This window comes from Dysidea avara, chromosome 9, assembly GCF_963678975.1.
Source record: "Dysidea avara chromosome 9, odDysAvar1.4, whole genome shotgun sequence".
Lineage (NCBI taxonomy): Eukaryota > Metazoa > Porifera > Demospongiae > Dictyoceratida > Dysideidae > Dysidea > Dysidea avara.
In genome coordinates, this window is record NC_089280.1 from 8,705,390 (window position 1) to 8,720,361 (window position 14,972).

At 36.9% G+C, this 14,972-nt stretch overlaps 1 protein-coding gene across 1 annotated transcript; it reads right to left on the minus strand.

Annotated features, from left to right (window-relative positions):
• Nucleotides 1–482: 482 nt before the first annotated feature.
• Nucleotides 483–14,340, minus strand: LOC136266098 (uncharacterized). Its single transcript, XM_066061062.1, has 9 exons — nucleotides 14,049–14,340; nucleotides 11,400–11,575; nucleotides 10,391–11,006; nucleotides 8,020–9,763; nucleotides 7,132–7,967; nucleotides 6,726–6,901; nucleotides 5,283–5,994; nucleotides 1,606–3,493; nucleotides 483–1,204 (listed from the first exon to the last, which is right to left on the minus strand). Exons 1-9 carry the CDS (start codon nucleotides 14,293–14,295, stop codon nucleotides 631–633), a joined length of 6,969 nt encoding a protein of 2,322 aa, XP_065917134.1. The 5' UTR covers nucleotides 14,296–14,340; the 3' UTR covers nucleotides 483–630.
• Nucleotides 14,341–14,972: the final 632 nt, after the last annotated feature.

The window sequence follows — 14,972 nt, forward strand, 5'->3', positions numbered from 1 at the left end:
AACAATGATTATGCAACAGTCGAGTATTTTAATTAATTATTGTGGCATTCGCCTATAATAAGCGATGTGCATGCTTGATATGCATTTATTTTACAGATAGTTTCACACTAAAATCTTGAATTTCCTTGAGGGGGGCATGCCCCCAGACCCCCTAGCACTTCACACACTCACCCATCAGTGTGTATATCAACCTTGAAACCCCCTTTATAAATCCCTAGATCTGCCACTGATAGCTATAAGTGTACCAATGTAAATTTAACCATGTAGTTAGTCATCTCAACCTTACCAGTAGAGAATGAAATTACCAAATACGCATCAATTCACCCTGCCCTTGTTCTGTGTGTTTGTGGTGCCAAACTGTGATAGTCTGGTGTTCCTACTGCAAGTGTACAATTTAAAATTTTGATATGCACAGTAATAATATTTATATGTCATGAGAATGAACTATAACACGTATACATCTACTGTACACTTGCCATAAACCCATGGACAAAAAAAATTAATGAATTAAAGCAATCAATTAAAAGCAAAGTTGTGTGCATGTAGTTATGTAGGTATATGTATTTGCTTGTGAATTAATACTTGCAGTACTACATATATATGTATGAATAATGTATGTATGCAGTCACACTATATTGTTACTTGGAAACAGCTTGCTTTGTTTAACCTTGCTACTAACTCTTCATTAGTCTTAATCTTTTGGTACACCTCAGGTAGCATACCGGGCTTTAGCTGCTCAACAATGTGATGCAACATGTCAACTTGTTTCTGTTTAACTCCGTCATCACTTGCAAGTTCTTCGGTTTCCACCACTGGGTGTAAAATATTCAGTTCCTTGGTTACAAAACTTCGCAAGGATAATTGACCTCCAATAGATCGCTCATGATATATAATCTCAAGATTATTATCTTTGCTTGTAAATATCTTGATGTTGACGAAGATGCTAAAACTATTGCACTTTGACAGCAAGTGTCCGTTTACTTCAGCAATAACATTGGTTGATGAGCTCTGCGGTTCTAAAATGACAAGGTTGAGTCCACTTTCATTTGTGAAGCAGAAATCTCTACATGTAGCACTGCAGAAGTTGTAAGTGCTATCCTCATAGACTGTGGTAAAGGTTTGTGTTGACAGCTGCAAACACCACTCACAACGATCTTGGCAATACCAGCAGTTAACACTTTTACATTTGGTGTCCACGTAGAACCTGAGAAAACAAGTTGATGTTATATACTACTTCAATATAATGTAAAAAATCATGCTTTTGAATTGACTAAATAATAACAATTTTAACAAAAAACATAAATATATTCTTAGCTATTGTAACTGTCTTCATCATCTCCCTCGTTTTGCTTATTAAGTACCCATAAAGTACACAGGAAAATGTACCTCCCATCAAGTAGCAAATGTCGTTTTATGCATTTGATACACCATACTTCAAAGGGAAGAGAAGGTACACATGCTAAAGATTAAATTTAAAAATTAAATAATATGTGTTGTATTATGCTATAAGCCAAAACCATAGGAAAAAAACAATGGTATTAACAGCAAAAGGGCTATTGTTGGTGGCATACAGGTATCACTGTTGTTTACAAACTAGCTACATACCTTGAATAATTTTTCAGTACCAAAAGCAGGAAACAGTATCCCTTGGCGTGTAAAATATTTAGTAAAATATTGGGCAAATCACTTCTTATTTCTTTAACAACTTCAATATCTTCTATCATCTCCCTTGGCTTTCTATCTGGCAAGAATTCTAATGCAGTGAGTTCCTTTACATCAACAAAGAACCCAAATTTAATTACGACACCAGGAGCTGAATAATGTACCACAACATAGGGCTTGTTAGCCTTATATTTTCCACCATCTCCAAATGCAATAAAGTACAATATTTTGACAGGAGCATTGTCATAGCAATAATGTACAATAATGCTATGATGATCAGGAAGTCTAATGGTATGCAAATCTGAATCAAAGTGAAAACCATCTGGGAGAAAATCTAATGTAGTAGGCTGTTGGCTATCTTTGTGGGCAGGAAGTATCTTTCCACCAGTATTTAGCATGTCAGAAAACCCACTTCCTTCAATGTTATACAAGTCCATTGTTTCATTAGGAGGCTCTTGGGCACCTTGAGGACAAAACTGTTTAGGTCTTTGCCACCATGCCTCCAATAGTTCTTGAGCAGTGGAATAAATAACTTCCCAGACACCTTGGTATATTAGAGCATATCTTTCTTCACTGGCGGGAATATGAAAAGAATGAGTTCCCTTTGTCTTGTTAATAACACAGCCAGAGGGTGCAGGAACATGTTCAGATGGAGGCAACTTTGCTAATATATTGATAATACCCACTTGAGCTAGTACAAAATGTGCTTTCTGGGGATATTCAAATACTCCATCTTGTAAATTAGTAGCACCAATTGTAAACTGATAAAGCATTCGCATCGCCAAATGAATGAACCCGTGGTTCTCATCACCTTCCTTAGGCTTTGAAGGGCTGATTAAGATTTCCACCTGTGGTAAATTTTCAATGTCATCGATATGTGGAGCTTTCAACAAGCATTCTCTGCACTTCACAAACAGTTTGTACAATTCATCATCATTTACAAAAGATTTTCTACTAATGTAAGCAATCCCCCTAAAGATAATTCCAATACAAAACAAGTACAACCAACGATCATACGTAATATCCCTCGTTTGAGATAAATGAATGGAAGAGTCAAATGTAGTAGCATCTGTTGCACTTGATGGTCCAGGGTCAGTAGGTTTGGATTGTCCGATACTTGTCTCATCATCAACTTCAACTAAATCTTTACTTTTTGTATCATTTTGAGACAAGTTGCCAGCAGTATTAGCCACCTCTGCAATGTCATATAACTTATCAAAAAATTGTGGCAAAAACTGTGTTTCACCATGTTGACTTAGAATGTCTTCACACGATGAACAGAACATGTAGCGAGTTTCAGTTTTGGGAGTATCACAAGATACAACATTACCTTCATGCAATGACAGCAATCCTTTCATGTTGTTAGGTATGTAACATCCACTAGCAAATCTTTCTAAAATTTTTCTAGGACAGAAATGGCTTCGTCTTATATCTCGTGCTTTTTTCAAACACAGAAGACATCTCATGCAATCCTTTAGGTTGTTTGTAGCTCTAATGTAGTCAATCATGGCTCTGTCTAACATCCACCGATCGTCATCTTCCATTGATCCTTGATCAATACTAGCACCTAAAAGCTTAATAGTTTTATACATGAATGAAAAACAAGAATCTCTGTGTAAATACATATCAGCTTCAGGCAAAGAGACAAACTGGAGTAGTCTTTGTTTTTCTTTGTAAATGTAAAAGCAAGATTTACCAGCCAAGTATCTACTTCTGCCACACAAATCTAAAGGTGGTGAAGTTTGGATACCATTGCAGTAGCAACTGTAACACTCATGGTATCTGCCATACTTGAAGCACTCCTCCATGTATGTTAGAAACTGTTCATTGTCTGCCCAAAAAGGTAAGAGTAAGCAATGTTATCTTTTCAACTATGCAGTACTAAATACATACATGTATTTCAGAGAAAACTTTCTAAACATAGTTACTTGCAAGCAATAGTATATTTATGCATGGTAAATTATAATGTGAACATAGATGTGTCAGCAATAGAAGCAAAAGAACTGTAGCTACAAGTGTCCCCATGAGCAACAGACTGGTAAAGCACTTGTAACTTGCTGGTATACTAACTTTAAGTTTGAGCTAAATGTTTTTTAGCAGTGCTATAAAATCAAGCCAAAATTAAGTTTCAAAATCAAGATTATGCATAATAGCTGATTGATTTATTGGAGTGCATCAAGATATTTCCTGACTGTTAAATTTAGAGTGATTGCTCTATTAGAGTATCTCATTCTCATTTCTGTAAAATGTAACGAGAGGTACCGTAGATTGGGAAATTTTCGGGTTATAAAATTGCCATGTGATTAAAATCCGAAGTGTTTTGATTTCGAAAAGGTAAGATGCATACGAGAATACTTTAACGCAGAAATTTATGGATGTGCATAATCACTTCCGCGAACTCATACAATTTTCCTGGCTAGAAATAGCTATAGCTATATCTACAGAAGTATATAACATTTACAGTCCCTTGTATTTCATACTGTTTTCTCCTTGCCTTGAGTCAGTGGAGCTTAATACAAATTAACCAAAAGATTAATGGTACCAAGCAGCTGCAGCTATTGCATGCTAGCTACATGCATGAGTAGAGATCCTCGCTATGTAGCTAACCTACACACACGATTATTATGGTTACCATTGTGCTGTCATACACACAAGCATGTCCCTGGGAAAGTCCCAAATTATAGTTATGTTGGTGCCACCTGTAGATATAGCAATCCTTTATAGCTCAGGAAAATTAAAAGACTACTGAGACACAAGCAAACTACCAGATCAGTTCTTCATCCACCTCACAGTCAACCGATATTTGCAGACATGCATATACACGTGCTAATCTACACCGTTTCCAAAAATATGTAATAGCTAGCTAGCTAGCTAGTAGTGCAGGTGTAGCTACGTATACAATACTGGATCTCCGGCTAGCATTAGCCCTGGCTTGTGCTTTGGCTTGTGCTTAGTCTTGTGCACCCAGGCGCGCGAGACTAGCTTGTGTTGTAATCTGAAAGGAATATAAAATAGTAAAAGCACACTGGAGGCATATATTTAATACAAATGCAGTTAATTGCATTTGATTACGACTGGTAATTTGTAGGCTTACACTATGGTACAGAGCACAAAAAAGTAACGAAGAAGTCGTGAGGACTCGTAAATGTTCATGAAGTCTATTAGGTTGCAAACAGAATTTCTAAGGTATGCAAATAGATTGCGAGACTTATAAAGTGCTTGCATGTAGACTGTGTGGTTTGGTGGGGTTCGTGAAGCCACATATATAAAACCAAAAGGACCAATTAGTGGTCATTTAATGCAGGCTATTGGTCAGTTGCTAGGTTACCCACGACACCTTCAGGAGCAAATGTCAACAGCTTATGATTCAATTAGTTCACAAAGCTTATATAACCTGTTCGTTAAGCTTACACAACCTGTTTGTTAAGTTTATGCGACCTGTTTGCTAAGCCTATGAGACCTTTTCGTTAAGCTTATGCAAGCAGCTCGCAAGACCTTGCACTTAACGAACATGTGCGAGCCCTTGTGACTACTTCGTTACTTTTTTGTGCAGTGTACTGTAGGTACAGTGTAGAAAATTTTTTTGTGGGATTTATTTTCATATAATTGGTGCAACTAACCTGTAAATGTGGTCTCCTTCAATGCCCACAATATACACTTGCTAAGAGTGTTACAGTCATCCTCAGAGTCAGTTTTACTTTTCAACACCCCATACAACACATCACATAATTCGCTAGAATTCAGCAATTGAACAACTGCAGCATGTACTGTGTGTTGCTTCTCTCTCACTTCTCTATCTTGTTTTGTATAAACTGCTTTTTTGCCTTTCTGTACTTTACCAGATTCACTGTTAGATGACAGCACTGCTAACATACTCCAAAGTAGCAGACAACCAGCCTTTTCCACTTCGGCATTCCCACTGGTAAGAGCAGCAAACAACAAGGGCATTAGTTCAGTCTTTGAACAAAGCATAATCTTATTTTCGACATTGACTAGCATTGTCACCAACGAGACAATCAATTCAAAAGCAGAAAAAGACGTGTTACCAACTGTGCTTATCAATTGCGTAGAATGTAAAGCATCTCCAATATGAGTCAGCAAGGTGTTGGTCTCTGTTTCGTTCAGTTCAACAAGAGGTCTTGCCTCTGAAAGTTGTTGTGCAAATGATGACAGAATAGCCTTACACTGGAAAGCAATGACCCAATTGGAAGAATTCAAATATGGTTTTACAAAGAACGAACAATCCTTTTCTTCAAAGTATACCAGAAACACACTAGACATTCTGCAATTGTAAATGATGCCAACAGCCATTGAGAGCAACTGATCAATAAACTACAGGAGAAATGAACAGATAAGTACACACCACACAATTGTCATGCTGTGTACACAATGAATTATAACAATCATAAACTACTTTATACTTTAATATATAGCTAGTATAGTAAAGTTATATATTACAATTGGTATAGGGATCATACATGTAGCAAAAACAGCACTGAAGGAGAAATGATATTTGAGGCTGTGAAAGAAAGACTTTCAAATCATAAGTTTACTATCATTATCAAAGTTGAGTATGTTGTGCAAACAATAAAAAGCAGAAAGAGAGGGGCAGGAAATAAATAATTATGTTAAGCTTGCTTTTAAATAATTCCTGACTGGAAGATGTCACAACTTCAAGGCAGCTATTAAATTCCCATAAATGTTGTGTAGTTACTTTACAGATTAAAATTAAAATCCACTCTTTTTAGCCATGATTAGTATGTGATCAGCTGAGCAAGTAGACAAAGAAGAAGGCCATTCCAACAAGAATTGATAAACTTTATTTCACTGCGTGTAAATGTGTACCCATAACTCACATCCCTTTAGCCATATGAACATGAAAAAAGATTTTCTTACTAGAAAGCGATTAAAACATGTATAAAACTTTTATGTAGCACATGTATGTTTACCCAGTATGTTTTTATAGCAAAACAATTTTGAAAAATGACCAGTTTTTGTTCAGCCAGTCACATAAATTTATATCCATACAGCATCCACAACCCACTTAAACAACATATTCTTACAGGATTAGAACCACTCTGCCTCAGTGCTAACACTTGGTCTATCTGCTGGCATATAAATCCATTGAAAAGTATCATATCACAAAACTGTTCACTTCCATCAGTAAAGGCCATCAACAAGTGCTGTTGTAGCAAAAGACAATGTACAAGATCTTTAGTAGCATTGCCATCCACAATTTCTGTAAAAAATAAGTAGGATCACAAGTGACTTATTGACTTAAAAGATACACATGTATTTAGTGACACAATAGTATCAAGAGTGAATTCTCTCCATTATTAACTCTTGGTATAATTATGCATCACACAATTTGTAAAGTAAAAATTCAAATACAAAAATATGTAGTCCACATTAACAAAGCTTACAGATACACCAGTGAAATACATATACAAGGCCCATATTTCCACATACCTTGGAAAAGTATTTCAAGAAAAACATGATAGTCTTTGTAAGGCTCAACAAGAGCTACAATGGAATCCATAATTGCATGCTTCAATTGTGAAGGTGCTTTTGCAAACAGCTCCTGCACTTCAAGCAGTGTAGTGCAGATACTATTTAACGTCAAATCAGAGACTGGCTTAGAACTGTTGCCTTTCATTTGGTTGCATGCAAATTTGAATTTCTCAACAAACATGTCAGCACCATCAGGCTGCTTCTTATTATCATTATTGTCAACAATCAGCTGTACTTGGTGAGCCATGAGAGCCTTAGAGATGAACCCCTTGATGACATCAGGGAGTGTAGCTCCTAGAACATCATGTATAGAGGTCTTGCCATAGTAAGGTAACAAATTTATTGGGGTCATGTCTTTAGAGACAAAGTACTCTACAAACAACTGCTCGTAAGCACTGCGATGATAGTATACAACATAGGTAGTGTCTTTAGGAAAACTCTCAGTATCATCGCCAGAGCAAAGTGCTATGTCTAGTTGTATGTGATTCCCATCTGGGTCAGAATGATTCCCTTGGATGAGCAGTAGTTCATTGTGATTGTCCTGTACCTTCCTTGCATGACTCCAAAAGTTGTCAGGAAGCTGCTTTGGTGTGAAAACCTTTACTAAAAGCGGCAGACTACTGGGGGATGTGTGCTGAAGTTGACATTTCCTGGAGCAAAACTTTAACTGCATTCCTTTTTTATCCTGCACTGTTTGCCCATATATGGCTTTGTTCAAGCACATTTCACAGAGGTCTTTACAATACCAACATCTTTGTAAAGTAGAACACTTCAGATCCGTAGTAGCAGGAGCCCTACATTAAAAAACTATCAACACATCTTAAATGTATGCAACCAAAAGCTCACCTGTCTGGCCCAGAAACACGATGAAGAAGAGATTGCAATGATGAGAATCCTTTTTCCTTCAACATCAATGGAATGACCTTTGGTATCAGTTGTCTGACATTTGATATGTTTTGGAGTTTATCTATTATCATTTTGGAATCGCTACCAGGTAAGAATTCTTCGGCTGTCATATCATCAGGATTTATGTAGAACCCAGCGTTCATCACAAACTTAGGAGAGTAAAAATGATAAAGTACATAGGGTCTATTTGAGCATTCCCCTTTGTAAGCAACTGCCAAAAACACTATCTCACCATCTCCATCCTTCAAGTCAAAATGTAGATGGAGTAACATCTTATGGTCTTCAGGTAACTCTAGTGAAGAGCCATGTACAAATATGATTTCCTTGGGCAAAAGGTTGACCACAAGAGTTTGAGCACCTTCAGGAGATGGGTTAATTATGTTATTAAAATTCTCCAGATCTCTTTGCACAGCATCCACCAATCCATATACCATTCTCAACTTGTCATCAGGCACCATCATTGGACCAGTGACCCTAGTTGACGAAGATCGCTCCAACCAGCATTGGTAAAACTTGACAGAGGAATGCTGAAAGAATTTCCACAGCCCGGGTGGAATAATATTACTACGTTTGATATTTTCTGGCACTCCGTAAATGCCACTTCCCATACTAATCAAGCAGTCATCAGAAATATGGACTTTCTGTGAAGGTGAAAACTTTAAAACTATATTAATGATACCAGTGTGAAAGATGAAATAGTGGCCTTGATGGGGAAATGAATCGATACCAGTGGACAAATCAAATCTTACTATTCCATGAATGCACATCATGTGAAGTGTTTGATTCATAAAGACATATCCAGAATCTTGTGGCCTAGGAACAGTAGGGTTGATTAAGATGTAGATGTCTGGTAGTTTGTTATTTGGCTGTTTACCAGCATATAAGAGAAGCAAATATTCCCTGCATGAAGTATAAACCTGGTACACTTCATCTTCGTTGATGATGTCTCGTTTGTTTGACATGAGTGACAAGCTTCGGAAGATAATCCCAACACAAAACTGATGTAGCCATTGTTTATAATGCACTCTAGTACTATCTGACTTTGCAGGATTTTTAACATCATAAATCGCTCTGAAAAATTCAGGGACAAACTGGGTTTCGCCATATTTGGAAAAGGTTTCCTCACAATCATGGCAGTACAAGAAATAAGTAATTTCCTTTGGTGACTTGGCTTGTTCTCCTATTGCATCAAGCTTAGTATCTATAACTCTGTGACTTTTCTCTGGCCTCACAGCACCGGTGGTAAAAGCACTTAAAATTGAATTTGGACAAATATGGCTTCTGATTAGTGCTTTGACTATCTTACGACAAAGAAGACAACGCTTCAAATCCTTCAAATTATTGGTAGCCAAAGCATAATCCATCATGGCTATGTCTAACATTTTAGATCCTTCTTTGTCAATACAGTCAAAATCTAAAGCTTTTCCTAATGCTTTGATTGCCTCCCTAGCTTTATCATAACACGAAGCATGCCTTTGGTGAAACTGTTTTGGAGGTAAATTTTTTGGTATGGTCTTTTCCATGTGATAAAGATGATATGCAGATTTGCCTTTTAAAAGAAGTGCTTTATTTGTTATTTCAGCGACATGACAACTGGTTAGTATAAAGTCACTCATTTCATAGCACTTATAATGGTGGCCAAACTGGTAGCAACCAAGAGTATAACTCAGATGAGAAGTAATATCTAGAAATGGAACATGTACTAACAGATAGGTTACATAGACAGTGCAAACATTTATCAAAGCTTTACAGCTCAAGTGCTGAAAGTCTGTAGGACACCTGGTCCAATAGCCTGTTTAAAGTTGTTACATAAAGTATGTTTGAAAAGGTGGAGAAAGGAGTTAACCAGCTAAGCTGTGAAAAAAGGTTACATGCAGTCTTCAAAAATAATTATAGCATTGAACAATTCAAAATTACAGCCAGTGGCTAAGAAATGGTTGCAAAACTTTAACATCATTGCAGATGGCTGCCTGCTGCCACCTCCAAACACTATAGAAATTTTTAAAGGCCAAACACTCTTTTCACAGTTTAGCTGTTTTGTTCAACATATCATTTGCTTTTTTTTTGGTACATGGAGCACCGCACTATGATATTAGATGAGGTCACAGTGCAACATATAGTAGTTAGATTGTAGGGGGTGATAAGTATAGTTTTGTGCAGATACAGTGCAGCTACATAGATAATTTGATTAGGCATAAATTCAGCCATAGTTTATCAAAAAAATCCAATGAGATAACTATAATGTGTGTTCCGAATTTTCTAGCAAATAGCAATCTTTCACAATTGCACAAAGAGAAGTTTAAGTACATACCTGCTGAAGTACCAGAGGCAATAACAAATAATACACATTTGGAAAGCATGAACAAATCAGAACTATCATCAGCTTTGACAAGCTTCAAAACTGCATCACTAATCACAGAATAATAGTTATCGAGGACCTCTTTAACATCTAATGGTCCCAGCAGCACCTTCCACAATATTTCCAGTGTGACTTTCTGCTCTACCGCATCAGATGATGCAAGAAATCCAGGCAGAAGGGATATGAAATCAATATTAGCTGCAAATGCCAGTAAATTATCTGGGTTAACCAACAGGAGGTTAACACAAGCCAGCAATTCTGAAACAGAGAATTTACAATTCTCTATGGATGCGGATCGTTCAGAAGAATGAGCAATAGTATCCAATAACTTGAACAAAGTTTTCAACTCATCTTCACTTAACTTGGCCAAAACAACTTCAATTTTTCCTTTCGACTGAATCACTGAGCTTAGTATTACTCTACAATGGAACTGTAGTTCCCATCTAGAACAGCCAAGAAATGGCTCCAGTGCTGATAAACATTTGGTACCCTCAAAATAATGTACAAGCTTTTCCTCTTTACAATTATAAATGATACCGATATTGATCAATATCAAATTCTGGGCAAACTGTAATGGGAAAAATACAATAGCTACTATACTTGATACATACACACATACATACTGTATGCATTGTATACCTAGTACAAGATAATGAGAGGAATATCGTAGTTATCACCCAAGTCCGAGGCAAAGCAGAGGATGAGGGTGATAACCACAATATTGCCTGAGTGTACTGAGATATAACTACTTTATATCCCAGTGTAAATTACAGCCTCTAAACCATCATTGGGGTGATAACTGATTTTCTAGGAAGTAAGACTTGCAAGATTTGCCGTACAAGATCCTTGCCCTGTTCTTGCAAGAAACGTGCAATACACATTTACTATACAGAATTAAAATTTCTAATGAGTAACAACTGTACACAAAGGCAAAGAAGTTATTTATTCAATATTTATGTACCTTATCACCCGCAAGAGAGTTGGATAGTTCTTTGACTTCCATAAAGTGTTGCATCAGGTGTCCCTCATTTACCAGGTGTGCACACAACTTCCTACTAACTCCAGTCCAAGACATCAAGTAGTGGTGAAGTAATAGCATACAATGTCCTAGAGTCCCATCCACTCCTTTACCCAGGTCTGTAAAATAAAAATTAATACTAACAATGACAAACCATACGTTGCACCATTCAGCATGCGGGTTATCCATTTTAAATAATCATATTTGTATTCACTGAAACAATTCTGCATTAGTGCTTGTTTTATGACTAAAAATAGTTGAATAATAAATATACTTTCTGACAATCTGACAGCCAGAAATAAAGTACTTGGAGGCATGCATGTTAAATGGAAAAAATTACCAGAAAAAGCCGCAACAATTGAAGCACTATTGTTTTATATAATACTTAAGTTTCTTATAGTCAACTAGCACAGTTAAACTAATCCAGTGCTCAGCTTTACCTCAAAATCTACTGATTTCTAAACAACCTTGTAACACACACACACACACACACACACACACACACACACACACACACACACACACACACACACACACACACACACACACACACACACACACACACACACACACACACACACACACACACACACACACACGAAATAAAGGAGTGAATTTCACTAGTGATTTCTACCATACAATACTCACTCAGTGACAGTCACCCACTTTTGTAGTGACAGTCGTTCGCCATATTCATTTGTAGTGACCCCAAGTAGTGATGTGGTAAACATTGTGACCATCACAACTTATTAAAATAGTGAATATAGTGTACTGGGCTTTTGTGGTAAAAATTAGTAGTAAATTTTACTACTTTGTTTTATTGCGCAATGTTTTAACCAATATTTATACTATGTGCTTTTTTAGTGGAAAGGATTTTCAAGAGTTCAATTATGCAAGCAAACATCAAACACTATATAGCTACTTGTATAGACAGCCACAACCATTAATTAACAAGTGATTTGTACAATCAAGTGCATCAAACGTGAAAAGCAGTTGTTACTGAACAGATTGTTATATAACAATTATAACAGAGCTGATTATTATTGATATGGGGGGAATTTTCTGGGATTCCACTGAAGCTCTTCATGTGCATGTGAAGAATTGACCAAATTATGAATACTGTACACATATATGCTGTCAAGAAACAGACCTATAGCAGCAGAAGGTGAGTGGTTGTAAATGAGAATAACAAAATAAAATGGAAATAGCCATTAATTTATAAGCACAGGATCAAAGTCAGCCATACAGACAGAACATAGCCGTAATGAAACTTTTTCCAAGCCATACCTAATCGAAAGGAAAGAAACTGTTATATAGAGCAATGAAATTTGCTCAAGCAGCACTTATTGGTATTATATGCTGCCAATTAATTTTTAAAGACAAGATTACAAATTGTTTGTGACAAAGATTTCTTTATGAAATCAACAAAACATGTTTTATTATTATTTTATTATTAGCACTTTACAGTGACCAGCACTGAAGGTCTGACAGCAACATGTGCTGCAGCCTTAGGATTACCTAACCTAATTTCAGGGACTTAGACCTAATGACTTGACATACTGACTGATAAGGTGTAACGTTGAAAAAGAAACTCTCAGCAAATCCTCTTATGGATTAGGACAATGTAATGAACAGGTAAAAACCATACAGAACATATAGGCTCTGTTCTCTACTGTTCATATATCATTTAGAGAGTGGCATAGCCAGGCCTGCAGGGATGGGTGGATACACTCACCCATACCATACAACTAACCGGCACAAAATGCTAGTCCATCCTTAGTGGACTCTACTGACATTTGGTTTAATAACTGTTTCAAAATTCAGCTATATAGCTGATAAATGCTACGATGCTCTTCCTGCAGCTTATTCCACTAGCTAGTCTAATTCTACTGCATGAACGACAATAAAAGATAGAAAACACTCCTTGTCTTGTTCTCTTTTAGCTCATCTGTACTCTGGATGTGAAATTCCTTTCTTCCCCGCGATAACGCGTAATGTGGTGCATTAAATAGAAAGCACCGAAACTACTCGGATCATGTGATGTAATTATTGAACTTATCAATATCAGCTGCTGATTTACAATGAAAATATCGGGTATGCACTACTTGTCTCATATATGAACTCTTTATAATAGCAATAGCAAGCAGGTGCCGCTATCCTAAAGTGGGCACATGCCCACCTGGCCGTGGGCCCATGCTTGGCTATACATCACTGCATTTAAGATGAAAATGTTGTCAACCATCAGTACACTTCAAGCTTTAGTTACAGTATATTATGGTCTAACTCTGAGGAGTCCAACATCATTCCAAAGATTGAAATGTCAGTCACCATTTATTTGCAAACATAGATTTCTAATCAAGATACCAACATGTATAATCATCCTAATGAAGGTAGCTAGCTAGTTATGCAGATTTTTTTTTTTTTGTAGATAGGAGATTTCAAATGTCATGTGCACCCTGGCCTTGCATGAATGATACGAGTCACACGAGTAGTCTATATTACTGTCTTGCTCATGCATGAAATTAATAATATGGCTCAGTACCGATTGCATCACATAACGATACTACGTACTGCACGTAGCAGCCAACTTACCGACAAATATTTTACTGATAAATCCATAAAATGTAGGCAGAGCAAGAGAATCCGTCACCAGAAGATCGACTAATAGTTGCTTGTCTTTATCAGTAGACGTGGAGTCATAAATTTCACGTAGACCATTCAAAACGTCCAGGATATCACTCGCCCCGTTAGCGTTCGTAACGTTGGTCAATGTAGAAACCACTGTTTCTAGTAACTGACGAAATATCTCTACTGTGTCTGTGATCAATGGCTCCGACATTGCACTGCTTGGCAAGTTCAATTCTCGCCTCAGGCTCGCCCTGAAATTTGCATACAGTAAAACGTTCAAAAAAAAATTTTTTTTGAAGCACTTTTGAGTGCGCGAAATTTTAACTCTTTTATCATGTTTTTTTTGCTACAATTTTATATCCATAGGCATAGCTACACTATTTCTCTTCCTATAACGGACCGGATTGAACCGTGTATTATGCAGGACAGATCTAGAGAGCTGCACTATTATAATAGCATTTGGACAATGCAGCACATGTTGCCATCTGACCCTCAACACCACTATATTTGTATATAGCCATTTTAATTTTGTATTCTTTTATCTGGTGTTGTACATGTACATGTTATACATGCTGTGTGCACTGACTTGTGTCAGCTACTCGACACTGAATTATACTTTTCTCTATCTAGAAGCCAAAAAATCATATAGCCTACGGCTAGCTAGCACATCTATCCGGCACTACTGTCAGCCAATTTCAAAATGAAACAATAGCCTGATGGCACCCTTTAAACACAACACTGGCTAGCTACATACATGCAGTGCACACATGTGCAAGCACACGTAGCTATAGCTACACTTATTAGAAGCATTTCGATGCAATGTAATTATGTAGTGAGTGTGTATCAATTAGAATAATATAGTTATCACATTTGGTGTCGGAAGTGAGT

What these genes read in the sequence shown, in the direction of transcription:
- LOC136266098 (XM_066061062.1), bottom strand. Translation starts at nt 14,295, where the DNA reads ATGTCGGAGCCATTGATCACAGACACAGTAGAGATATTTCGTCAGTTA. An exon ending in TGCCTCTGGTACTTCAGCAG is followed by an intron (nt 9,764 to 10,390) that starts GTATGTACTTAA and finishes TTCCATTTCTAG; the next exon opens with ATATTACTTCTCATCTGAGT. An exon ending in TCTTGAAATACTTTTCCAAG is followed by an intron (nt 6,902 to 7,131) that starts GTATGTGGAAAT and finishes TATTTTTTACAG; the next exon opens with AAATTGTGGATGGCAATGCT.